This window comes from Panthera onca, chromosome E2, assembly GCF_046562875.1.
Source record: "Panthera onca isolate mPanOnc1 chromosome E2, mPanOnc1 haplotype 2, whole genome shotgun sequence".
Lineage (NCBI taxonomy): Eukaryota > Metazoa > Chordata > Mammalia > Carnivora > Felidae > Panthera > Panthera onca.
In genome coordinates this window covers 8,949,482-8,974,789 of record NC_138353.1, presented here as the reverse complement: position 1 = coordinate 8,974,789, position 25,308 = coordinate 8,949,482, and the positions used below count along the sequence as shown (strand labels likewise).

General features: G+C 51.7%; 1 protein-coding gene across 7 annotated transcripts; it reads left to right on the top strand.

Annotated features, from left to right (window-relative positions):
- Window positions 1-75: 75 nt before the first annotated feature.
- Window positions 76-25,258, top strand: PLEKHA4 (pleckstrin homology domain containing A4). Of its 7 annotated transcripts, XM_078439553.2 has the most exons (21): window positions 76-341; window positions 468-653; window positions 2,397-2,486; window positions 3,576-3,683; window positions 6,091-6,163; window positions 6,283-6,383; window positions 6,537-6,646; window positions 7,243-7,467; window positions 7,873-8,164; window positions 8,790-8,861; window positions 10,323-10,370; window positions 10,521-10,601; window positions 10,758-10,907; window positions 12,168-12,266; window positions 14,991-15,131; window positions 15,784-15,883; window positions 15,957-16,033; window positions 22,842-23,003; window positions 23,899-23,957; window positions 24,331-24,443; window positions 24,787-25,258. In XM_078439553.2, the coding sequence occupies exons 3-21, from the start codon at window positions 2,403-2,405 to the stop codon at window positions 25,053-25,055; spliced, it is 2,364 nt and encodes a 787-aa protein (XP_078295679.2). In that variant the 5' UTR covers window positions 76-341; window positions 468-653; window positions 2,397-2,402; the 3' UTR covers window positions 25,056-25,258. The 7 variants fall into 7 exon arrangements, with proteins under 7 accessions (XP_078295679.2, XP_078295680.2, XP_078295678.2 ...); XM_078439554.2 differs by lacking the exons at window positions 76-341; window positions 468-653 and adding an exon at window positions 1,377-1,947 and having other exon boundaries at window positions 7,873-8,152; XM_078439552.2 differs by lacking the exons at window positions 76-341; window positions 468-653 and adding an exon at window positions 1,377-1,947.
- The last annotated feature ends 50 nt before the right edge of the window (window positions 25,259-25,308 follow it).

The window sequence follows — 25,308 nt, the reverse complement described above, 5'->3', positions numbered from 1 at the left end:
TTCTCGCGGAGATTCCGGGTTCTGTGACGACACGGGGACGTTTCCCAGCGTGACCACGCCCCGAAACAGGCGAGCTGTCAATCAAACGCGGCGACGGTGTCAGCAGCCGGGCCGCTCTCCCAACTCCTGCTAGGGTGGCAAGACGCCTTCCCACCCCTTCCCAATTTAACCAGCAGGCCCCAGTCTAGAGTCTTCCACCTTCGCAGCCGGTCCGTTTCCTTCCCGGTGAGGGAGAGCATCGGTTCCATTTCACAAATGAGAAACTGAGGCTGGGGAACGGAGTCGCTTGCCCAAAACGGTCATGGCAGAGCCTAGACTTGATTGTGAATGAAAACAAGCATGTAAGCACCCTGAAGTCAGGCATTTGACTTTGCTCACTGCTTTTTTTCCTCAGTGCCTGGCACAGAGTAGGTACTCAACAAATATCTAGTGAGTGGATTCTTTTTTTTTTTTTTTTTTTTCTTCAGTTTTTTAAAAGTTTATTTACTTTGAGAGAGAGTGCACCTGGGAGCAGAGGGAGTGGCAGAGAGAGGAGAGAATTCCAATATCGAGGTGCCCCAAGCAGGGCTCGAACCCACGAACCATGAGATCACGGACCTGGGCTGAAATCAAGAGTCCGAGGCTTAGCCGACTGAGCCACCCAAGCGCCCCTGGTGAGTAGATTCTAACCCCCAAATTCAGACTCCTTCCTGGTCTCAAGCACAAGGCTCCACACCTGGATTTCACCCACTTAAAACTCATACAAAAGCTCATACACAGACTGAAATTCTGGCTGGGTACCATCAACTGAACCTCATGGGAATGGGGTCTCCTGCCACAAGTTCCAGGCCCAGGGACACCGTCCCAGTTCCTTGGCCCCTCCCCCCTACCTGGTCCAGAATTTTGCTCCTCCAAATCTGCCGAGGAACCATGCCTCCCTCCCGAGGGGGGCATCCTCAGTCTAGAACACAATTCTCACCTGGATCTGGGGTAGATGTTTGACCTTGGCCGCTTGACCCTGCCCTAGCCACTACCCAAGAATCCAGGGTCACTCCCTCCTCCCTGGAAAACCTGGACCCGTCCACTCAAAAACACACTTCCGGGATCCCCGGCTCCATGAACAACTCCGGAGTCCCGACTCCAGGCTCACACCTTTTCAGGTACCCAGAAGTCTGAGCCCCCTCTAGTTCCAGGATCCCAGCTCCCTTCAGGGTGCCAATGAATGACCCAGGCCCTGGAGTCTAGGCCACAACTCCTCCTCTCCAAACTGTTAGGAATCCGGCCCAGCAGGGACCCAGGAGTCAGGGGCGGGGTGGGGGGGGGCAGCCCCTCCCCTTAGCGGTGGGGGCAGCCGAGCCAGGGGTCAGGCTGGCGGGGGGGGGGGGGGGGGGGGGGCGGGGTCAGCCGGGATTGGAAGGGGAGACAGCAGCGTGGGCGGCTGGCGGACCAGCAGAGAGGAAAGAGAAACGGAGAGGGAGGAAGAAAGAAGGGGAATCTGAGGGAGAGAAGGAAACAGCGGCGGTGGGGACGGGGAGAGAGAGAGAAAGAGAAAGAGGAAGAGCTTGAGTGTGAGGGAGAGAGAGGGGGAGAGAACGAGATGGAGATCTAAGGAAAAGAGACTCAGAGTCAGAGAAGAAAAGATCTGGAACAGAAACAGAAAGACTGGAAGAGAAAGTGCTGGGGGAGGGGGGGGAGAGGGGGTGCGGGCAGGGGAGAGAATGAGCCAGAGAGACTGGAAGAGACAGATTAGAGACAGACAAGCTGGGGCCAGAGACAAGGTGTTAGGAGCCTCAAAAAAGGCAAGAGGGACCAGAAGTGACGCAAAGCAAGAAGTGTGCGAGTGAGCAGGTGAGAAGGCAGACAGGTCTGAGAGGCAGCACCCAAGAGCCAGAAAAGGAGGGAGACTGCAGCTGGGTGCCCCAGCGCCCGCACGGCGCTCTTACCCCCATCCTTGGGACCCCAGAGCTGGTAAGTTCCCTGGCTGGCCTGGGAGGGACTGCCTGGGCGTGCATTCCTGGCGTCAGGGCTTGGCAGGGATGGCCTAGGGGTGCGTGTGGGAGGGCTGGAGACAGGTACCTGGGGGCAGCCGCGAAGAGGCAGGGAATGGGGCTCCCTAAGCACAGAGAGGGTCAAATTCCTGGCGAGAGTGCAGGGGGCAAGAATAAAGGAGCCCCTATTCCCTGTCTTGGGCGGCAGACAGCTGCCCCCCTCCCCGCAGCTGCCAATGCCGCCCACCTCTCTTGGCATCGCTCTTGGTATGCAGTCCCGGGCCAGGGCCTCCCCCAGCCCCCCAGTCCCCAGACAACAGGCTCTTTCTCCTCAGCCTCCTCCGACCTGCGAGCCCCTGACCCCGTCTCTGTCCCCAGCCGGGTCAGCTGCAGAGACACGCACACAGCCCCTTTCTTTCTCTCCCCAAGCCCTTGATGGAGGAGGGCAGACCCCGGAGCAGCCTCAGCCTGGCCAGCAGCGTCTCCACCATCTCCTCCCTGGGCAGCCTGAGCACCAAGGTTTGAGCTTCTTGGAAGGGCCGGGGAGGTAGGCGGGGCTCTGGGCTGCCCCATCCTCTTTTTCCCCAGCCCTGGTTCCGTGCCAACTCAAGGGATTCTGTTGTTAGGAGCCAGGATCCTTAGCGATGGGATCTGCCACACCTAGTAAGGTCCCCAGTTGCCCACTAGCCCCAGCTAGGAATTTAGAGACGCTCCCAGCTGTCTCCACCCCTCCTGTTTTCCCAATTCAAAGCCAGAGTAACAATCTCGCTTGACTTGGTTGCTAAGTTAAGGCTACTCCCCAGCCATGAGGCTCTCCCCAGGAATTCAGGCGATGACTACCCTTGACTGAGACTGAAAACTCCCTGTCCCAGCTCCAGGCATCCAATCTACCCAGTTCTGAAACCCGAGAAGGAAAAGACCTTTCTCAAGAGGGCTGAGATAGTTGCCTCCCAAGTCATCGCCCCAGCCCCAAGTTCAGTGACACTCATTTCCTTGTCCTCTGCCATTGTCTTCACTCATTTAGACTTTACCAAGCTCAGAATCTAGAGATTCAATCCCAACTTGGTGCCATCCCCAGGGCAGGGCATCCTGGGGGACCCTGGCTATGGATGCCGGAGATGCCTGGGTGGACAGGAGAAGGGGCTCCTCTCCTATTGGGAGGGAGGGATTTGGAACCGTCTGTCTCTGGTCATGGTTGCTCAGGGATGTCACTCCCTGGCACTGAAACATCCTTCCATTCAGCTGACCCATCACCAGGGACTCTGCATGGAGATCTTTCTTGATTATGGGGACCTCCCAGGCAAGATCTCCGATTCAGATCCCAAAGACTCCACTACATCTCTGGCTCAGTTAGACCCTTCATCCCCAAATTCCTTCCTCATCAGCCAGTAGTCTCTTCCTTTCCCCCAAACAGCTCCGTCCACCCATTAAAAGTGTCTGTTAGCTCTGGAACGCACACATCCAATTCTGATCTCAGAATGCAGTCCCCTCCTTGGGTGGCTTCTAAGGGCGGCTGAAGTTGGGTCTTGGGTTGCCTGACTCCCAATGCACTGCCTCCCCCAAGCCCATCCAAGGCCCCATTCACATCTGTCCTCCTTCTCTCCTCAGAAGCCTACCCGGGCAGTAAGCAAAGTGCACGCCTTCGGGAAGAGAGGCAATGCACTCAGAAGGGACCCCAACCTCCCGGTGCACATCCGAGGCTGGCTTCATAAGCAGGTGGGGTGAGCGGGTGAAGGGAAAGGACACCGAGTGATGCTAGAGGCTGTCCCCCTGGCTGTCCCCTGTTTCTCTTCTTCCAAGTCTCCAAATGTGTTTTGTTTTTCTTTTATTAAAAAATAGATATTTATTTAGTTTTGAGAGAGAGAGCACAAATGGGGGAGAGGCAGAGGGAGAGGGGGACAGAGGATCCAAAGCGGGCTCTGTACTGACAGCAGCGAGCCCGATGAGGGGCTTGAACTCGTGAACTGTGGAATCATGACCTGAGCTGAAGACTGAGCCACCCATGCACCCCACCCCTCGTTTTGTTCTAACAATCCTTCCCCCCTTTTTCTGTCATTGTTCTATGCACCCATTCATTCAGCAACCACTTCCTGAATATTTACAAGGTGCCAAGCCCAGATAAGACAAACAAGTATCTATAGTATATTCAGGATGGGGCAGGGCAGAGACGGATAATACATTAGCTTGTTTCAGATTGTAGGAATTGCTTTGAAGAAGTAACACAGGAGGATGTACTGAAAAGTGACAGGGGGGGGGCGCCTGGGTGGCTCAGTCTGTTAAGCCTTCAGCTTAGGCTCAGGTCCTGATCTCACAGTTCGTGAGTTGGAGCCCTGCATCGGGCTCTCTGGTGTCAGTACAAAGCCTGCTTCGGATCCTCTGTACCCCCCCTCTCTGCCCCTCCCCAGGTCTCGGTCTCTCTCTCTCTCTCTCTCTCTCTAAAATAAATAAAAACCAGGGCCCTGGGTGGCTCAGTCGGTTAAGCACTGACTTCATCTTGGGTCATGATCTCGCGGTGTGTGAGTTCGAGCCCCACGTCGGCTCTGTGCTGACAGCTCAGAGCCTGGAGCCTGCTTCAGATTCTGTCTCCCTCTCTGCTCCTCCGCCACTTGTGCTCTGCGTCTCTGTCTCTCTCTCTGTCTCTCTCTCTCTCTCAAAAAATAAACATTTAAAAACTTAAAAATAAATAAAAGTGGCAGAGTACCATTTGACTCTTGGTCAGGGAAGGCGTCTCTGAGATGACATTTGAGTTGAGGCCTAAGTGACATGAATCACTTCATCACATCGTGACATGAATGAGGCCGATCGTGTTAAGATCTGGGGGCCGAAGGAATCTGAAAGCCAAAGGCCCTGCAGCAGGCCAAAGATTGGTGTTTGGAGCCAGCCAAGGGTTGAGACAGAAGGAGTGGCAGGGCAGTGGTTCTCAAAGTGGTCCCTGGCCAGTATCCTCAGCATCATCAGGGAACTTGCTGGAAATGGCACGGTCAGCTCCCACCCACCCTAGATCTACTGACTCAGGAACTGTGGGGATGGGACCCAGGAAGCTGTAATGTAACAAGCCCTCCTGGTGATTCTGATGCAGGACCAAGTGTGAGAGATTCCCTGCCAGCCTGTAAAAGAGAGTAAGGAGGGGCGTTTAGGTGGTTCAGTCAGTTAAGCGACTCTTTTATTTAAATGTATTTTTTTAGGTAATTTTATTTATTCATTTACTTACTTATTGAGAGAGGGAGAGTGCGTGAGCGGGGGAAGGGCAGAGAGAGAGGGAGAGAGAGAATCCCAAGCAGGCTCCGTACTGTCAGCGCAGAGCCCGATGCAGGGCTCGAACTCACGAACCGTGAGATCGTGACCTGAGCCGAAACCAGGAGCCGGACGCTTAACCGACTGAGCCACCCAGGCGCCCCAAGCGTCCGGCTCTTGATCTCAGCTCAAGTCTTGATCTCAGGGTTGTGAGTTCAAGCACCAAGTCGGGCTGTGCACTGGGTGTGAAGCCTACATTAAAAAGAGAGAGAGAGAGAGGGTAAGATTTATTCTAGGTGTGACTGTAAGCTCTGTTTTGGGCAGGGGACTCCCCCAATCTGGCTTCTAATTTCAAAGGATCATGCTGGCTTCTGCAGGAACAGATGGAAGAAAAGAAGAGGGGCAGGAGGTTGGAGAGAGAGTAGTTCTGGCAGAGGAGATGGGGAGATACAGGATTAGGGTTGTGGCTCAAGCCACCTCCCTGGCCTCTCTGTGCCTCAGACTCCAGCGTAATCAGACCGAGTCGTGGTATGTAAAGTGCCTGCCCACGTGTTGTATAGTATCTCGTTCCAGCCTTCCAGGAACTTCTCAATCCCCAGTTGACAGATGAGAAGACACAAGTGGCCTGGCCAGGAAATGACTAGTCTGATGGCATAGTTTGAGAGGGGTGGAGCTAGGAACCAAACTCGGGTCTGACTGTCCAGAATCTATGGTCGCTCCACCACGACGCTCTGGCTTCCAGCTCTCCAACTCAATCCATTGCATCAAACGCGTTTCTGTTGCGCTCTCTCTATGGGTCCCCGTCTCCAGGTGTCACTGTCTCCGTTCCCACATTTCCTCTCCCTACTTCCCATCTCTTGAGGCCTCCCCTCCTGCTCTGTTTCCCCAGGACAGCTCCGGGCTGCGCCTCTGGAAACGCCGCTGGTTCGTCCTCTCTGGCCATTGCCTCTTCTATTACAAGGGTCAGTGCCCTGGCCTGCGTGGGGTGGACGGGCCCCCCACCCCCCACCGCCTCCCTTTCCTCTGGCCTCTTGGCCTCCAGATCCCTGTGTGATCCCTGAGCCCAGCCCCTCTTTTGCAGACAGCCGCGAGGAGAGCGTCCTGGGCAGCGTCCTGCTGCCAAGCTACAGTATCAGGCCAGATGGGCCAGGAGCCCCCCGAGGGCGGCGCTTCACCTTCACCGTGAGTCCGTCCCTGGGGTCACTAAGGCACTAGGCAATGGGGGCAGTCATTGGGGCATCCATTATTGGAGATAAAAAGTCTTGACCAGGGTCCGTGGCATCCTCCTTTCTAGAAGTCGCGGGCGTCCACGTCCCCAACTGTCTTTCCCCGCAGGCTGAGCACCCAGGCATGAGGACCTATGTTCTGGCCGCTGACACGTTGGAGGACCTGCGGGGCTGGCTGAGGGCGCTGGGCCGGGCCTCTCGCGCAGAGGGGGACGATTAGTGAGTATAGGTCCTGGCCGTGGCCCTGACGTCCAATCTGGGTCCCCCTAATCCCCAGCCCCTCCCCTTTAGGCGCTGCCTCGTCAATGTCCAATCACTTGTCTTGTAGCTCAGGAGACTCCGCCCTTCAAGTCCCACCCCCAGGGAGATTCATCTCCTCCAATCAGCAAAGTCTTTCTCTTCTAGGCCCCACCCACCACTTTGTCCAGCCCCCGCCCATCAATATTCCACCCTCCCTGGTTGGCTCCCTCGGAAGTCTCCATCCCTAAGGCTGCCACTTAAAGAATGTCAAATATAGAAAGACCGTCACTGCCCCAGCCTGACCCAAGTTTCAGGCTGGAGACTCATAGTCTGGGACATTGGGTCCAGAGACCCAGATGGACCTTGTTACACTCCCCCCTCCCCCCCCCCCCCCACTAGTCACTGCCACGCTCTGGGCCTCATTTTTCCCATCTGCAAAATCTGAACAATGATTTATACTGCACCACCTTCGCTTTATTCTGTGTATGTTCCCGTGTGTGCTCATCCGTGAAGCGGGAATAAGGGTTGTTATGAGGCACAAAGGAGTGTTGTCTTTTTCTGTACCCACTTGTTAGCGGGCGACCCAGGTCACCTGCACTTCCCCAGCCAGGAGAGGGCCCTGGCGGCCCCGGTGGCCCCCCGGAGGTGGGCCCCCGGAGCAGAGGGGAAGAGAGGCACAGCTTAGAATCACCGGAGGTGGCTCGGCTGTCCAGAGGTCGCGGACGACCTGGGCTGCTCACTCCCAGCCCCACAGCCGACCTCCAGTCTGGACCTCGGATCCGGAGGACTAGGAGCCCCGAGTGAGTTGACGGAGTCTGGGACAAGAAGGTTTTACAGGGCCGAGCATCGGAGGGGAAGAAGAAGGGGGGGGGGGGCGGGGGGAAGAAAAGAAAAAAAAAAAAAAAAGAAAAAAGTTGGGGGCGTGGCCTAAGAGGAGGGCAGGGACTGGGACTGCTTCCCGGTAAGGCTTAGAGCTTTCTTTCTTGAGTAGGTGGGAGTTGCCGGAGTTCTTATGGGGGGCAAGTCCTAAAGAGGAGATGCCACAAAGGGGGAAAATATTCATGCTCTGGCTAATAGAGGGGAGTTCTACTCCAGAGAGACCGTCAGACACTTTGGAAGGAGACGCACACATGAGGGTGACTGGGTGGGTAGTGGGGTGAAGGGGCTCTAGTTGACCTAGTTCCCCTATTCTCTCTTCCCAACAGCCTGTTCACACCCCTCTCTCGCCCTCCATCCCCTCTGAGCCTCCCCCGGCCCCGTTCTGCTCCTGCGCGCAGACCCCCTCCGACCTCGGGTGACATAGCACCTCTTGCCAGACCCCATACCCCTCTGAGTCGCATCGATGTCCGGCCTGCCCTGGATTGGGGCCCCCAGCGCCAGACACTCTCTAGGCCCCCCACTCCCCGGAGAGGACCTTCCTCTGAGGCTGGGGGAGGAAGACCCCCCAGGAGTCCCCAGCACTGGAGCCAGGAGGCCAGAACACAGGTCAGCAGAGAGGTAATGGGGAGGGGGACTACATTTCCCATATGGCTACGGGCTGTCTTTCCAGGCTGGTCTGCGGGCCATGGCCCCTTGAGCATCATGGGGATTGTGGTTCAGCATAATCACAGCTGGGTTCAGATGTGAGGGGGAAAGTGAACTTCATCTCCCATCAGTCCTCAGGGCTGTCTTTTCGGGCTGGTCTCTGGCCATTACCCCTTAAGTATTATGGGGATTGTAGTCCAAAATACTGTCCTCCAAGACCATGCTGGGAGAAGTAGTGTGGATTACACCTGTCTCGTGTCTCCAGTTTCTTTCCAAGATGTTCACTTGCTATTTTTCTCTGAGCATCGTGGGATTGTAGCCCAGAATATCTACAGTTCACCAAAGACGTGAGAGTGAGAGTAGATTACAACTTCCTTTGGTCCCTGGGGCTGTTTTGCCAGGCTTGTCCTATTAGTATCATCCTATGTGTCCCCACGGTGGCACATAGCTGGAGGACAGGTAGTTGAGACAGTTGTGGGGCTCAGTTCTGAACCTCAGTGAGTCTCCTGAGTCACATCAATTCTGGACACATCCACTCTAATATTTGTTACTAAAACATGCCAATTTCTAACCATCTCTGTTTCGATATTCCTCCCAGGCCCCCTCTGGCTCCACGTATCTCCAGCTACCCCCGAGAGCTCCCGGGACCCGGGCTTCCATGGTTTTATTGGTAGGTGTCCTGGAGCACCTTGAATCTGCCAGAGCCCCCTTCCTTGCTTTCTTTGCTGTGGAGAATGTCATCTCCCGGACTTGGGTGCCTAGAGAAGACTGGGTATTTCCAGGTCCCTTGGCAGACTCTTCTGTTAGCTTCCTAAGACTGTTGCAAACTGGGTGGCATGCATATAGAATATCTCTCCATTCATTCATATCATCTTCCGGGTATATATTTGAGTTTTAAGTTTTTTCCGCAGGGATCTTGTGTGCTCTTAGTTAAGGTAATCCCTAAATTCCTGATAGTTTTTATAGCTATTTGAATGGTATCTTTTTTTTTTCTTTTTAACGTTTATTCATTTTTTGATAGAGAGACAGAGCATGAGGGGGGGAGGGGCAGAGAGAAAGGGAGACACAGAATGCAAAGCGGGCTTCAGGCTCTGAACTGGCAGCACAGAGCCCAACGTGAGATCATGACCTGAGCTGAAGTTGGACGCTTAACCAACTGAGCCACCCGGGTGCCCCCCCCACCACCTTTTTTTTTTTTAATTCTGTTTTCTAGCTATGGATGGTATAGAGATATATGATTGATGTTTGGAACTTCATCTTTCCTCTGGGATCCTTTCTGAATTCTCTTATTTTATTTTTATTTATTTATTTATTTATTTTAAGTAATGTCTACACCCATCATGGGGCTTGAACTCACAAACCCCAAGATCAAGAGTCACATGCTCCACTGATTGAGCCAGCCAGGCACTCCTGAATTCTCTTATTCTGATCACTCTTTGATTTTGTTGGTTTCTCTGGGTAGGTGAGCATATCATCTGTAAATAATAGTGGTTTTACTTTTCCCTTTCCTATCCTTACACTTCGTATTGTTTTCTTTTTCTTTTCTAATAGCATCGGTCAAGATCTCTACTAGTGTGTGAAACTGTAACAGTAGTAGTGAGCATCCTTATTGTATTTTCTCTTGTAAAAGAAATGTCTGTGTGGCACCTGGGTGGCTCCGTCGGTCGAGTGTCCGACTTCGGCTCAGGTCATGATCTCACGGTCCGTGAGTTCCAGCCCCGCATCGGGCTCTGTGCTGATGGCTCGGAGCCTGGAGCCTGCCTCGGATTCTGTGTCTCCCTCTGTCTCTCTGCCCCTTCCCTGCTCGTGCTCTGTCTCTCTCTGTCTCTCTCTCTCAAAAGTAAATAAACATAAAAAAAAAAAAAAGTTTTTAAATAAAAAAAAAATAAAAAAGGAATGTCTGAATTTTCTCCCCGAGTCATAACATGGCTATAGCTGTTTGGTAACAGAGCTCATTGGATCTCCCTAAAGCCAAGAATCTGGCGGTTGGCCTACTGAGGTTTGCTAAAGCTTGGAACAAAGCTAATAAGGAGAAAGGTGTCTGTCAGTAGAAACGGGGCTTGATTCAGCACTGGGCTACAATAAAGACCTGTCTGTCCATGTGACCCCTGGCTTTTCTCTTTCTCCTCAGCCGGGTCCCCCCCTAGACTCAGCTTTTCACCAAAGCTTGGAGACAGATGTAAGTCCTCCCTGGCCCAACCCCTGCCGAGTTCTCAGAGGCGGGAAGAGAATGCTTTAGATGGTGGCGGTGGTGGTGGCCGTGGCCGCAGGGAGGACAGGGGAAGAGCCAGATCTGGTCCATAAATAGCTCCTGTCCTCCTCTTTCCAGACTCTGTTGACCAAGTTGTGTGGGCAGGACCGGCTCCTGAGGAGGCTACAGGAGGAGATAGACCAGAGGCAAGAGGAGAAGGTATGAGGCTCCGAAACGGGGAAGGACTCTTGGCCTCTCCACCCGTCTTTCCCTTCCTGAGCCCCGGCGCGCCCCAGGATTTGGGAGGACACCGTCTCTCTCTCCCTGGGGCTGTACGTGGATTCAGAAGTTGAACCACCTTCCGTCTCGGTGCAGGAGAAGCTAGAAGCAGCCTTGGAGTTGACCAGGCAGCAGCTGAGCCAAACAACCAGGGAGGCCACGGCTCCAGGGAGGGCCTGGGGGCGCCAGCGCCTCCTGCAGGACCGACTGGTCAGTGTGAGGGCCACTCTCTGTCACCTGACTCAGGTGAGCGTCTAGGAAGGAGCATGCCCTCCCAGGAGGCCTGAGGACGCTACAAGTTGTCAGTGAAGGGGACCTGCCGGCAGAGGCTTATGGGAAGGTGGTTCTTGAGCATTCCCCTCTTTCCGGGTTTTAAACCAGTCATCTTGACGGTCTTAGAGAGTGAGGGGCAAACAGCCAACAAACAGCAGACTTAATTCAGTGGTTTGAGAGGGTGAATTTGACATGGGCTTCCTGGTTTTGAATCTCAGCTCCTGCTGTGTGACCTTAGAAAAGTTACTTGATCCCTCTCGGCCTTAGATGCCTCTCTCTCTCTCTCTCTCTCTCTTTTTGAGAGAGAGAGAAGACGAGTAGACAGAGAAGGAGAGACAGAATCTTAAGCAGGTTCGACAGCCAGTGCACAGCCTGACCCGGGGCTCCCTTTCACAAACAGTGAGATCATGACCCGAACCGAAATCAAGAGTCAGACGGTCAACCGGCTGAGCCACCCAGTTGCCCCCTCAGATGCCTCTTCGATGAACTTGAAATGATAAAAATAGTATTTAGTACACACAGTCATTGTAAAAATTTCTTAAATATATACATATTTAAATATATATAATCTATAATATACATATATAAATGAGTGATTATTTAACACTTATATATTATGTAATATATTTTCTATATATATCATGTATATATCATATATTTGTGAATATTTAAAAGTTAGGTACCTGGTAGATGGTAAGAAATATTTAAACGTTAGCTATGATTATTGTTATCTGTAAAATGGGGACATTAATAATACCTACCTCACAAGAATTCAATAAATGAGAGCTAAGTGCAGTGCCTAGTACATGGTAAGCACCTAATAAATATTAGCTGTGATGATAATGATTCTTCCTTGGGGGTGCTTAGAGACCCTGGGGGTCTCTCTCTGTCTTGACTGTCCCAAGAATTTATTAGATCTGTAGACTCTTCCACCCTAGGGGAGTTCAGAGGTAATCAGAGAATTTAGGGAAACCTGTTATTTGTCTACACTAGCAGCTCATTGGAATGGCAGGTTCCTTATAGACTCTGGGGAATCCTAGTAGTCTGAGCAAAGGGGCTCTTGGGAATTGTAGTCCATATGTGTCCTCCCCCCCCCCCCCCCCCCCCCCCCCCAATCCGGGCACTGGAGACCAGGCCTTCCTTCCTCCTCCTCGGGCTGGGAAAAAATGGGGTGGGGAAAGATCTGGTGGGTGGGCGTACTAACCCTGTGTTTCCCTGTTTTGGGCACCCGAGGAGCGAGAGCGGGTTTGGGACACATACAACAGCCTGGAACAGGAACTGGGCAGCTTGAGAGAGACTCTGGAGTACCTGCTGCATCTTGGTTCCCCCCAGGTATACATACCCCAGCCCCAAGACCCCACACTCCAGCCTCGGCTCCTTGTCCGCCACTGAAACCCTTTTGGCATTTAAGCCCCTCCCGCTTCGTTTCAAACTCCTCCCCTTACATCCTTTCCTTACATTTTGAACGTTTATTGTAGTTAAGACCTTGCCCTTCGTTTTAAGACACACCTGTTTGGAATCACTCTCTCTTCTGGTTCTAAATCTCTCCTCTAACTTTGAAGCCCTGTCCTCTGGTTCAAAATTTCACCCCTCAGCCCTGCCACATCCTGTGTCCTGACTTTTGCTGTTTCATTTATCCTCCGGAATTTCTAGTTCCAAATCCAATCACTTGGTTCAAGCTTCACTCCTTTTTTTTTTTTTTTTTTTTTTTTAATATTTATTTATTTTTGAGAGAGGGGGGGGAAGGGCAGAGAGAGAGGGAGACACAGAATCCGGAAGCAGGCTCCAGACTCTGAGCTGCCAGCACAGAGCATGATGCAGAGCTTGAACCCACGAATCGTGAGATCATGACCTGAGCTGAAGTCGGAGGCTCACCCGACTGAGCCCCCCAGGCGCCCTATTTTTTTAAATGTTTATTTATTTTGAGAGAGACAGAGAGCACGAGCAGGGGAAGGACAGAGAGAGGGAGGGAGAGAATCCCAAGCAGGCTCCGAACTGTTAGTGCAAAGCCCCACTTGGGGCTGGATCTCACGAACCATGAGATCACGACTTGAGCTGAAATGAAGAGTCAGATGCTTAACTGACTGAGCCACCCAGGTGCCCCTAAAGATTTTATTTTTAAGTAATCGCTACATCCAACATGGGGCTTGAACTCACAACCCTGAGATCAAGAGTCACATGCTCCTCCAACTGAGCCAGCCAGGCTCACCCCCTACCCTACTTCTTCATTCTAAACCTAATAATCAATGGGGCGCCTGGGTGGCTCAGTCGGTTGAGCGTCCGACTTCGGCTCAGGTCACGATCTCGCGGTCCGTGAGTTCGAGCCCCGCGTCAGGCTCTGGGCTGATGGCTCAGAGCCTGGAAGCCTGCTTCTGATTCTGTGTCTCCCTCTCTTTCGGCCCCTCCCCCGTTCATGCTCTGTCTCTCTCTGTCTCAAAAATAAATAAATGTTAAAAAAAAATTAAAAAATAAACCTAATAATCAAGTTTCTAGATCACATATCTTTAGTTTAAAACGTTGACTTCTAGTATTAAATGCAGACTCAGATTTAAGAGCTGCTCTCTGCATGTTAAACCCCTCCCCCTTCTTCCTAAAATCCACTCTCACTGCTAATCCCCCTCCCCACTGGTGTTAAAAATCACTTGGCACCAGCAGTATATGCAAAGAACCAAATTAGGTTTATTACAGGAATTCAAGGTTACTTTAACACTTGAAAATCAGTCCATGTATTTTTGTAAAAAGGAGAAAAGCCTTCATCTCAAGTCTAGCAAATAAAGGTATGAGGAGCAGAGAAAAAGAAGTAAACCTATTTTTATTTATAGATGACATGATTGTATATATGTAGAAAATCCAAAATAATCTCTGGATAATCTAGTAGAATAAACAAATTCATCAAGGTCACTGAATGCAAGGATAATACGCATAAATCAGTGGTCTTCCTGTATGTTAGTACCAAATGAATAGAGAATATTTATAAACAATAGTGTTTGTAATTGACATAAACAAGTGAAATATCCAGGATGAAATCTAATGAAAGATATGCAAGGCATCTATTCGGCACGCCATAAAACATCACTGAGAGAAATTAAAGAAGACTTATATAAATGGAGAGATATACCATGTTCATGGATAGGAAAGATACCATAATATAAAGATGTAGTCTCTCCAGATTGATTTCCCCAGTGGGGATTTACAATCCCAGTACAAATCTGGGAGGTTTCTGTGTAGAGATTGACAAAATGACTCTAAATCGTATCCATCAGGGCAAAAGACTAAGTGTAGCCAAGGCAACCTCCAAAAACAAAGCTGGAGGACTAAGGCAAGTGAATGTCATGTCTGTCTGCAAAGCTACAGTTAATAAGACAGTGTACTAATGTCGCAAGTTTAGACAAATAGACAAAAGGGATAGAATAGGATATTCAAGAGCAGATTCACATATATTTATATGCTCTCAAACTTATAATGGAGATAACTGCAGAGCAGTATAGAAAAGACAGTGTTGGGGCGCCTGGGTGGCTGAGTTGCTTAAGCGTCTGACTTCGGCTCAGGTCATGAACTCACAGTTCATGAGTGCAAGCCCTGCGTCGGGCTCTGTGCTGACATTTCAGAGCCTGGCACTTGCTTCAGATTCTGCCTCTTTCTCTCTCTGCCCCTCCCCTGGTTGCCCTCTTTCTCTCTTTCTCAAAAATAAACATTAAAAAAAAATTTTTTTTTAAAAGAGTAGGATAAAATTATCCGAGTAACCTCACTTTGGGCAGAAATCTCTGTCCCCGCCCATTGCCCTGTTCTCTCCCACTCTCTCTCTCAAAAATAAATAAACATTAAAAAGTTAAAAAAAAAAAAAAAAAAGAAAGAAAGAAAAGCCAGTGTTTGTGATAAATTGTGATGGGTCAAAGGGATATCTGTATGGAAATGGATATCCACAAAGAGCCTTCACATGCATACATCATGCGTTTATGACTCCATAAATACAGCCTCGCTGATTTCAGACCCATCTTTAACCCTCCTGGCATTTTCCCACCTTTTGAGTACCGGATTTCTCTCCTCCCCCCCCAGGACAGAGCATCTGCTCAGCAGCAACTATGGATGGTGGAAGACACGCTGGCAGGTCTGGGGGGCCCCCAGAAACCACCCCCCAACGCTGAACCTGACTCCCCATCCCCTGCACTCCAAGGCGAGGAGTCCTCAGAGAGGGAGGTGAGACGCACAAGCCTCTCTCCCCACCCGCAGCTCCCTGTCCCATCTGCCCTGGCCCAACTCATCACCCACTCCCCCTTTTTCTCTCTCCCTTTCTTTCTCTCAGCTAACCAACCCCAGGCAAGTATCCTAGGCTCTGGAAGTATCTAGGATACTGTGCTGATCAGCAGAGAGCCCTACATGGGGCTCGAACTCATGAACCGTGAGATCATGACCTGAGCCCAAGTCAGACCCTTAACCTACTGAGCCACCCAAGCACCCCTCCCCTTATGTTAAATAGGGATAATAATTGCCACCTTACAGGAGGGGATTCAATGAGATAATGCAAATAAAGTGCTTATCACAGCGCCAGATGCATAATCATTATAAAACCTTGCACTTAAAATGCCTTGCTATGTGCCAGGCACTGTTCTAAGTGCCTTACATGCATGGATTCAATCTTCAGACATGGATTCAAAGGTGAAATATGGCCCAGAGAGGTAAAGTAACTTGAAGAAGGTTGCACAGCTCCTAGGTGGCAGAGCTGAGATGTGAAACTAGGACGTCTGGCTCCTGGTTTTCAGTCTTAACTCCTACTCATGCTGTGTCTTGATGGCCGAGTGCCTGAAAAATGACAATGATAAGCATTCTTCTCCTCTCCCGACCACGCCAGAGCCTGCCTGAGTCCTTGGAACTGAGCTCATCCAGGTCCCCTGAGTCTGACTGGGGGCGGCCGCCCGGGGGTGACAGAGACCTCCCCAGCCCTCGCTCAGGTGAGTGTCCTGGCCCGGGTGGGGACTTGCTTGGCATTTCCTGTCCTCACCAAGTCCCGTTCTGTCCTCCCAGGTCTTGGATCTCCAAGGGTCTCCCGGGCCTCCAGCCCTGAGAGTCGTCGTCCTGTTTCCCCACCGCCGGGAACCAAGGTAGGCAGCCCATCCAGCCTCCTCGGGTCCATCTTGTAACCCTTTAGTCTGACCACCCCCCACTCTGGGGAGACAGCTTCGAGAAAGGAGTTCTAGGGCCACACCCCAGAGCAGAGAGAGAGATTGGTTGAGCGTTGGGATTGAATTCTGTCTCTGCTGCTTCCAAGCTGTGTGACTTTGGGTCACTTATTAAACCTCTCTGCCTCTATGTTCTCCTCTGCAAAACGGAGCTAATAGGAGTACCTACGGCCTAGAGCTGATTTGCATATTCAAACTAAGTGAATGCCCATTAGGTTGAAAATAGTGCCTAGATGTAGTATCTCATTCATTCATTCATTCATTCATTCAACAAATATTTATTAAATATCCCTTTGGCTGTCCAATAAGGTAGCCAGTCGCCACATGTGATTATTTAAGCCTAAATGAATTATAATTTGGGGCACCTGGGTGGCTGAACTCTGTTAAGCATCCGACTCTTGATTTCGGCCCAGGTCATGATCTCACGGTGTGTGAGTTCCAGCCCTGCATCAGGCTTTGCATTGACCGCACGGAGCCTGCTTGGGATTCTCTCTCCTTCTCTCTCTGCCCCTCCTCCTCCTCTGTCTCTCAAAAATAAATAAGTAAACACTTAAAAGAAATCAATGAATTAGAACGAGGGGCTGGCTCAGCTGGCTCAGGCAGTAGAGCGTGTGACTCTTGATCTCGGGGTTGTGAGGTCGAGCCCCATGGTGGGTGTAGCGATTACTTAAAAATAAAATCTTTTAAAAAATGCACTGAAATGAAGTAAAATGAAAAAATTCACTTGCCCTCACTGCGTTTCAAATTCTTAGGAGCCACACTTGGCCAGAGGCTGCCCTGTTGGACAGGGCAGATACAAAACATTGCCACCATCGCAGAAAGTTCTATTGCACAGAGCTGTTCAGGCGCTGAGGGCACACACGTGAACAGAACGAGGAAAAAAAAAATCCTTCCCTCAGGAGTCTGACATTCTAGTGGGAAGAGGCAGATTATAATTTACTGTACATTATTTTATACGTTATAAGGGCTAAAGAGGTAAAAGCAGAACACGATGAGAAGGTCTAGAATGCCGGCAGAAGGGGTGCAATTGTAAATGGCTTGGTCTAGGGTGACGCTTGTGCAGCCGCCTGAAGGAGGTGAGGGAGCGAGGCTTGGGGATATCTGGTGGAAAAGCGTTACAGGCAAGGGGAACAGCCTTTGCAGAGGCTCTGGGGCAGGACTGGGCCTGCGGTGTTGCAGAAGCAGGTAGAAAGTCAGCGTGTCTGGAACCGAGGAAGCCAGCGACGGGGGAGAGGGGGAGAGGGCAGGAGAGATGGGGCAAGGGCGTGGATCGCGCATGCGTGGTCCTGTGGCCCTAGGTGAGCCCGGAGCCCTGGAGGGTTCTGAGCTGCCCGAAGCGGGAACCGGCGCCCTCTGACGGCCGTGCGGGGAACAAGCCGCAGGGCGAGCGCTGAGGCCGGGACCCAGATGTAATTCAAAATGCAAACATTTGCAGACTCCAGGCTGGTAATACGATGCGTATGCTGTATATTCTATAATATCCCCCCACAGCGCCACCCTTAATCAAACACGTTACATTTCTCTAGCAAAATGTATGAATGTTCATACTTAAACGGGATTTGGTTTATAAATAACGTCTGAATTTAAATGTCAAGTTTTTAAAAATATAGCAACGAACAACCGAATGATCGATTGAGTTCCGTGGAATAGAAATTGATTATAGGGGCCCCTGGGTGGCTCAGTCGGTTGAGCATCCGGCTTCAGCTCAGGTCCTCATCTCACAGTCCGTGGGTTCGAGCCCCGCGTCGGGCTCTGTGCCGACAGCTCGGAGCCTGGAGCCTGCTTCACATTCTGTGTCTCCCTCTCTCTCTGCCCCTCCCGGGCTCCCGTTCTGTCTCTCTCTCTCAAAAAAGAATAAACATTGAAAAAATTTTTAAAAATTGATTATAAATACCAGGCACTTTTTTTTCAAATTTTTTTAATGTTTTATTTATTTTTGACAGAGAGGGAGAGAGAGACAGAGCATGAGCGGGGGAGGGGCAGAGAGAGAGGGAGACACAGACTCCGAAGCAGGCTCCAGGCTCTGAGCCGTCAGCGCAGAGCCCGACATGGGGGCTCGAACTCACAAACCGCGAGATCATGACCTAAGCCAAAGTCTGTCACTTAACCGACTAAGCCGCCTAGGGGCCCCAAACGTTTATTTATTTTTGAGAGAGAGAGAGACAGAGTATGAGTGGGGGAGGAGCAGAGAGAGAGGGAGACACAAAATCCAAAGCAGGCTCCAGGCTCTGAGCTGTCGGCACCGAGCCCCGACGCGGGGCTTGAACCTACAAACCACAAGATCATGACCTGAGCTGAAGTTGGCCACTTAACCGACTGAGCCTCCCAGGCGCCCCTGGGGTGTCTCATTTTATTTTTATTTTATTTTATTAAAAAAAAAAATTTTTTTTTAACGTTTATTTATTTTTGAGACAGAGAGACAGAGCATGAACGGAGGAGGGTCAGAGAGAGGGAGACACAGAATCTGAAACAGGCTCCAGGCTCTGAGCTGTCAGCACAGAGCCCGACGGGGGGGCTTGAACTCACGGACCGCGAGATCCTGACCTGAGCCGAAGTCGGCGGCTTAACCGACTGAGCCACCCAGGCGCCCCTGGGGTGTCTCATTTTAATTGAGCAAATCGGTTGGGATCTCTTGGTCACTTAATAAATCCACACTGTTGAAGGTCAGCAATGAACTGTGTAGGGGCTGAGGGCAGGCCTCCCCAAGATGGGCCACTTTAGCATGAAGATTATTCTGAGCTAAAGGCAATCGAGACCCTGGGGGCCCAAGAGAAACATTGGTGCCTCCCTTAACTACATAGAAAAATCGAAACCGGAGCTCTTTCCCAGAATAAGGGTTATTGGCTGAGATAAATTTGATCTGAGTGGCCCATCTGTATGGCAGGACAACCATCTCATTACCAAATATCTCCTCCCCTTCTCGTCTCTCTGTGAAGTGCGTCCCTTCCCTCTAGAGTCCCAGGCCCCTACCCCCTTGTCCTTGGTTCGGAATGATATGCATACCTCATTTTGCCTGACAGCCTCTGGAATCTCCACGTCCGTGCGGACTCCCCGTGCGTCCGCTGTCACATTTGGATTTCTCCGCTTAATCTGTCTGGTGTGAATTTGATTCTTGGTCCGGCTGGACGAGCGCTTGAAGGGGCTGGGGATTCTTGCTCCCTGAGAACTGAGCCCTTATTTCGTCTTTTTCTCCACCCCCAACGTGGGGGCTCGAACTCACCATCTTGAGATCAGAGTTACCCGGTCTTTGGACTGAATTCACCAGCCAGGGCGCCCCCTGCAGGGCCATTTGAAACATTCGCGGAGCCCTACATCTGTGCTTGGATTTTTCTTCTGAGCTCTTAGAAGTCACAGATATTTCTTTTTTTCTTTACTTTTCTTTTCTTTGTAAGTTTATCCATTTATTTTGAGAGAGAGAGAGCAGGAGCGCGAGCGGGGGAGGGACAGAGAGAGGGAGAGAGAGAGAGAGAGAGAGAGAGAGAGAGAGAATCCCAAGCGGGCTCCACACCCAGGACAGAGTCTGACACCGGGCTCAATCTCACTAACTGTGAGATCATGATCTGAGCCAAAATCGTCGGTCGCTCGACCAACTGAGCCACCCAGGTGCCCGTTACCAATATTTCTGTTGCTTCTTTTCACCATAACCCACGGGGCTGTCTTTGGCTCCTTCGTTTATCTTGGAGATCAGTTTAAACCAAAAGTCATAAGTAACAAAAAGCAAGAAAGTAGCCACGGATGGCAGGGCCCCGCATGACAGAGGATGTGCTGAGACTCAGGTGACGATGCTGTACGTCATAATACCAGGTGGATATTAGCACCAAGTTTAAGAAAACGTGTCCGTTTTTAGGTTTTTTGGTTTTTTGGTTTTTGGGTTTTTTTGTTTTTTGTTTTTTTGCAGTGGCAGGGGAGGGAGGGGGGATGTAGAATTGCGCATAGGAGATTTTTGGAACTGATCTGGAAGGTGGAGCCAGTAAGATTTCTTGGCACATTACAGGTAGGGTATGAGGAGTCGGGAGTGACGATTGGGTCCTTGGCCTGGGCCTCTGGGGCAGTGCAGTTACCATTCAGGAGATGGTGGAAGGAAGGTGAGGAATCCAGGTTTGAATATGCTGATTAATTCCGAACTTCAAGTTTGAGATTATGCAAGTCATCGGGGCTGTTGTGGGCCCTGGGCTCCTGTGTACTGGGTTTTGCTGGACTCTGTGATTGCTGAGCTGAATCAGGCCACATCTCAGGCTTTGGGGAGCCTCAGACGGGATCACGATGAGAAGAGAGGGAGGCGTGTGCGTGGTACAATGGCAATAGCTCAGGGGCTCTGGGGGACACCAGCCGGCAGCTCCCAGACTCAGCCTCAGAGCCTAGACTCTCTACCCAGAAAGTAGAGAGACCTTCAAGAATAGGTTAGAATTTACCAAATGGGGAATTTACTAGGGAAACAGCTGGTGCAAATGTTCCTAAAGCCAGCATCTCTGCTAGCCTACAGGATGCCTTTTTGTGAGTTCGGAGACAGGCATGCACCCCCTCTGGGAGGGCAGAGCATGACTTGGTCGGTGGAGGGCTCAGCCCTTGGGCAGTGAGCAACACATACATCTGTACAGGGCCGCTCAGGAGCCCAGAACTCTGGCCTCCAGAACCCCATCCGCCAACTGCAGGGTGGTCCAATTCAGAGCAACGAACATCTCCTGTGGGAGAAGTCCCTCACAGCGTGGGACACTCCAGAGGTCACTGCCTGGAGGTCATGGCCCAGAAGCTCGGATGGTATGTCTCCGGGTCAGAGAGCTCTGCTTGGGGTCTTATAGCTACAGCTTTGTTGTGTCTTATCTGTGGCTAGCTCCCTGTATGTATCTGTGTCCACACGGCCCCCTTTCCTTAAGGACACATGTCTGCGGCAGGAGAGCCCCGTCTGCCTGTTTCCTGCCCGGAGCAGCTGACAAGTCCCGACAGCCTTCCTGCATCTCAGTCCCTCTCTGTCCCCTCCGGTTCAAGCTGGCAGTGTTCCTGCTGAGATGATTTCCTGGATCCCCATGTCACATGCCTAATCTCTTAGCAAACGGGTTGTCTGGCCACACCCTTGGGGTTCTCTCCAGACTTCTGGTTTCTTTTTAGCGCACTTTTCTTCCCCACCCCACCCCCGCCTTTGATTTAGCTCTGTCCTCTTGCGTTTTTTTTTTTTAATTATTATTTTTTAATGATTTTATTTATTTTTGAGACAGAGCATGAGTGGGGGAGGGGCAGAGAGAGAGAGGGAGACACAGAATCCGAAGCAGACTCCAGGCTCTGAACTGTCAGCACAGAGCCCGACGCGGGGCTCAAACTCACAGACTGCGGGATCATGACCTGAGCCGAAGTCGGACGCTTAACCGGCTGAGCCACCCAGGGTCCCCTGTCCTCTTGCGTTTTAAGCTCTTCAGGCTAGAAGCCCATGATCAAGGTGTGAGCAGGGCCGTGTTCCCTCTGAAGGTGCCAGGATCTGTTTGAGGCCCCTGTCCTAGCTTCTGCTGGTTCCTTGGCTTGTGGGGGCCGACTCCAGTTATACGCGGCATTTTCCCTGTGTGTGTTGTTCATCTGATTTTGATGGCCAGAGAGAGCTCCCCAAATCCTTTCAAAGGCCAACCCAAGTCGATCCTCTTGACAATTTAGTTAACGCGTCTCCTTCTTGGGGCGCCTGGGTGGTTCAGTCGGTTGAGCGTCTGACTCTAGGTTTCGGCTCAGGTCATGATCTCATGGTTCATGGGATCGAGCCCCACATTGGGCTCTGCACTGACAGCACAGAACCCACTTGGGATTCTCTTTCTCCTGTCTCTCTGGCCCTCCCCCAACTTGTTCACTCTCTCTCTCAAAGTAAATAAGCATTAAAAAAAAATTTTTTTTTTTAATACATCTCATTCTTCCTTTTGTTGTGTCTAAGTTGACTCAAGAGTTGTTTCTTGGGGCGCCTGGGTGGCTCAGCTGGTTAAGCATCTGACTTCAGCTCAGGTCGTAAACTTGTGGTTCGTGAGTTCAAGCCCCACGTCAGGCTCTGTGCTGATGGCTCAGAGCCTGGACCCTGCTTCGGATTCTGTCTCCCTCTCTCTCTGTTCCTCCCCTACTTGCACTCTGTGTGTGTCTCTCTCTCAAAAATAAAGACTGGGGCACCTGGGTGGCTCAGTCGGTTAGGCATCCGACTTCGGCTCAGGTCATGATCTCGAGGTCCATGAGTTCGAACCCCGTGTTGGGCCCTGTGCTGACAGCTCAGAGCCTGGAGCCTGCTTCGGATTCTGTGTCTCCCTCTCTCTCTGCCCCTCCCCAGCTTGGACTCTGTCTCTCTCTCTCTCTCTCTCTCTCTCAAAAATAAATAAACACTAAAAAAAATAATAAATAGATAAATAAACCAACAAATAAATAAAGAGTAAAAAACAAAACAAAACAAAAACAAAAAAACCCAGAATCTCGACTACTCATGCAGAGAAGCTGGATATGTCCAGGAAGTGTGGGTGCTTGTCGGGCTGGGGGTTTGGATTCAAACAGGGCAGCTGATGGAACTGAGGCCAGAGAGGCGGGTCGGGCCTTAAACATCCCGAGGGTGCTCGGAGCCGCGGGAGGACAAAGTCTGCTCTCGGCGCAGAAAGATCGCCCTGAATCTGGTGGGGACCTTAAGGGGAGAGGGCAAGACTGGAGGCCGAGAGAGGTTCAGGGAAGAGATTAAGGGGAGCACCAAGGTTGGGGCCTCAAGCGTTCCTCGTCTCCCCAGGCCCCCCTCGCCCGGCCTCGGATGAGTGCCCAAGAGCAGATGGAGAGAATACGCAGAAACCAGGAGTTTGGACGGCCTCTCCCTCGCCCTGCTTCCCCCCGGCACCTCACTCTGGGGAGAACACTGTCCCCAGCCAGACGCCAGCCTGACAGAGAACAAAGGGTGAGGGGAAGAACAGAGGGCGCAAGGTGGGGTGGTAACGGATCCTCTCCTTCAAGTTTGAGGCTCAGTTTCCTTCTCTGTAAAATGGGCATTTCTCTCCCGCTTTACCCAGAACTGGGTTTCCAGACTCACCCCTGATCTGTGTGCCCGTGTGATGGCTCCCCTAGTGGGGTGGGGGTGCGGCAGGAGAGGCAGAGACAGTGTCGCTTCACCAGTGTTGTTCTTCGTTCAGAATGGGGGTCACAGGTCTGGACTGCGGGCCCAGCTTTTCTTTTTTAGTTCCTCTGCGTGATCAAAGCCGGGGTGGGGGGGGGGGAGCGGGGGTTGGGGAGGGAAGTGAGCAAGTAAGGAGATGATTATATTCATACTGTTGCAATGGGGAGAGCATTCCAGAGCTGAAGATACGATCAGCACGATGTGTGTGAGACTTTTCTAGGAGGAATTAGACAAGTCCTAGGTGGGTCATTTTACAGCTGGGATTGTCTTTGTAATCAGAAGGCGTCTCAGCCAGACATCAACAGCTCAGGGGAGTGAGAGGGGGTTAGAGGGGACCAACAGCTCAGCTACTCCATTATGAGGCGTAAATTGTGAATTTGGAGGGTCTGTTTCTGGCCTTGTCTTGTCATAGGTAAACAAGAGGGTGGTCATTTGTCGGTCTTATGTAGGTCATATGGAGAAGGGTGCTTTGCAGTAAGCCATTTCCCCTCATGCAAATGGCTGGGGGGGGGGGTACTTTCTTAACCCTTGCTGTTTTCCAGGAGTGCATGTAAAGTTAAACATTGTCAGTGTCTCTGGGGCAATTTCATTCCCTCTCTGAGCCCCCTTCATTTCACCCTCAAAATCAGACCATGAGGACTTCCAGGTGAGGAATTTTAATGCCCCGATTCCTTTGCAGCCTGTCCAGGGACACTCAGGAGCCCCCAAATGGCTCAGAAGCTCTGGATCCTGGAGCAGGTAAGGAAGTGGAAAGTGAGGCAGGAAGCAGAAAATCAATTTGCCAAAGGCTGCTTGCTGTCTCTTGAGTACTAAGATATACAGACTGCAGAAGCTTTTAGAGATGCTTGAATTCCTGGGCCACCAGAAAGGCCAGGATCCTCAGTGAGAACTGGAGTTTCCCAAACTGCAGAACCGGATCGATATGAAACTCCTTTTCTCTGTTAGGAAAGCGGGTGAAATTTAACAGGGAATAGACTACAAATCCCATAATGCAAGCTCTGTTTAAAGTCCTTTAGAGATATGTGCTAGGGACTACAACTCCTGGGAGGACATGCATGGCCCTGTGGTACTGGCTAATTGTAGACGCCCCCGCAAATCTCTTTTGGTCTAGTCCGAGGACCACCACCCCTTATTTGCCAACATCCGAAGGTCACCGGGAGAGAGTCCTCAGCCTCTCTCAAGCTCTGGCCACTGAGGCGTCGCAGTGGCACAGAATGATGACAGGTGAGGAGGGGCTGGGGATCTTGGACTCCTGGGTTTTAGGGAAGAGGGAGCCAGACAGAGCCTGGAATCCTTGGTGCAGGTCGGGAGGGGTCTGAGAGCTGCTGGAAATCCTTTGTCTTGATGAGGAAAGTGCCCTTGAGGGCTCCGAAGTTCCAGATCCCAGGAAGGAGGGGACAGGGTTTCAGGACTCCTGGGTCTGGGGGAGGAGGGGGTTGGGGCCAGACCTGTGGGTCTGAGGGAGAGGGTGGGGACTGGACTCCTGGGTCTGAGAGGAAAGGCCTGGGGGTCTGGACTCCTGTGTCCCAGAGTTTGCCATTCTCATCCCCCCAACCGTGCTATCCAGGTGGAAATTTGGACTCCCGAGGAGACCCTCTTCCCCCCGCGCCACCGCCTCCGTCAGATCCCACCCCCCAGGTGACCTCGCCTCCGAGGTCTCCAGTGGCTAATTCCAGTAATTCCAGCTCGGCTGGGTGCTCCCACCGGGGTAGTGGGCGTGGCGCAGGCCCCGCCTCTTGGGAGCCCACGTGGGAATCCGGGACCGCCCCTCCCGCCCTGACCCAAGAAGAGGGGGCGTGGCCTCTGCGGGTCACTCTGCTGCAGTCCAGCTTCTGACCTGCCCCACGCAAGCGCCGCAGCCAATCGGGACGTGAGGGCGTGGCCTCGAGGTACCGCCCGGAGATCTGGAGCCACTCAGGGCGCGGTGGGGGCGTGGTCTGGTCTCCAGGGTGGCCCGAGGAGAAGTGTATATCGCCAAAGTTTGATTTTTCCCAACACTTGTCCAAATTCGGATTAAAACTTTGAACTTTTAGTCAATAGCTTTCTCTCTGTCTGTTTGGGGTTGTGACACTGGGGTCTCTTAGGGGCA

Bases quoted from the DNA above. Each gene is read 5' to 3' on its own strand.
- PLEKHA4 (XM_078439553.2), top strand. From the start codon at position 2,403: ATGGAGGAGGGCAGACCCCGGAGCAGCCTCAGCCTGGCCAGCAGCGTC. The intron at 15,884-15,956 runs GTGAGTGTCCTG...CTGTCCTCCCAG, and splicing joins CCTCCCCAGCCCTCGCTCAG to GTCTTGGATCTCCAAGGGTC. The intron at 23,004-23,898 runs GTGAGGGGAAGA...ATTCCTTTGCAG, and splicing joins AGCCTGACAGAGAACAAAGG to CCTGTCCAGGGACACTCAGG.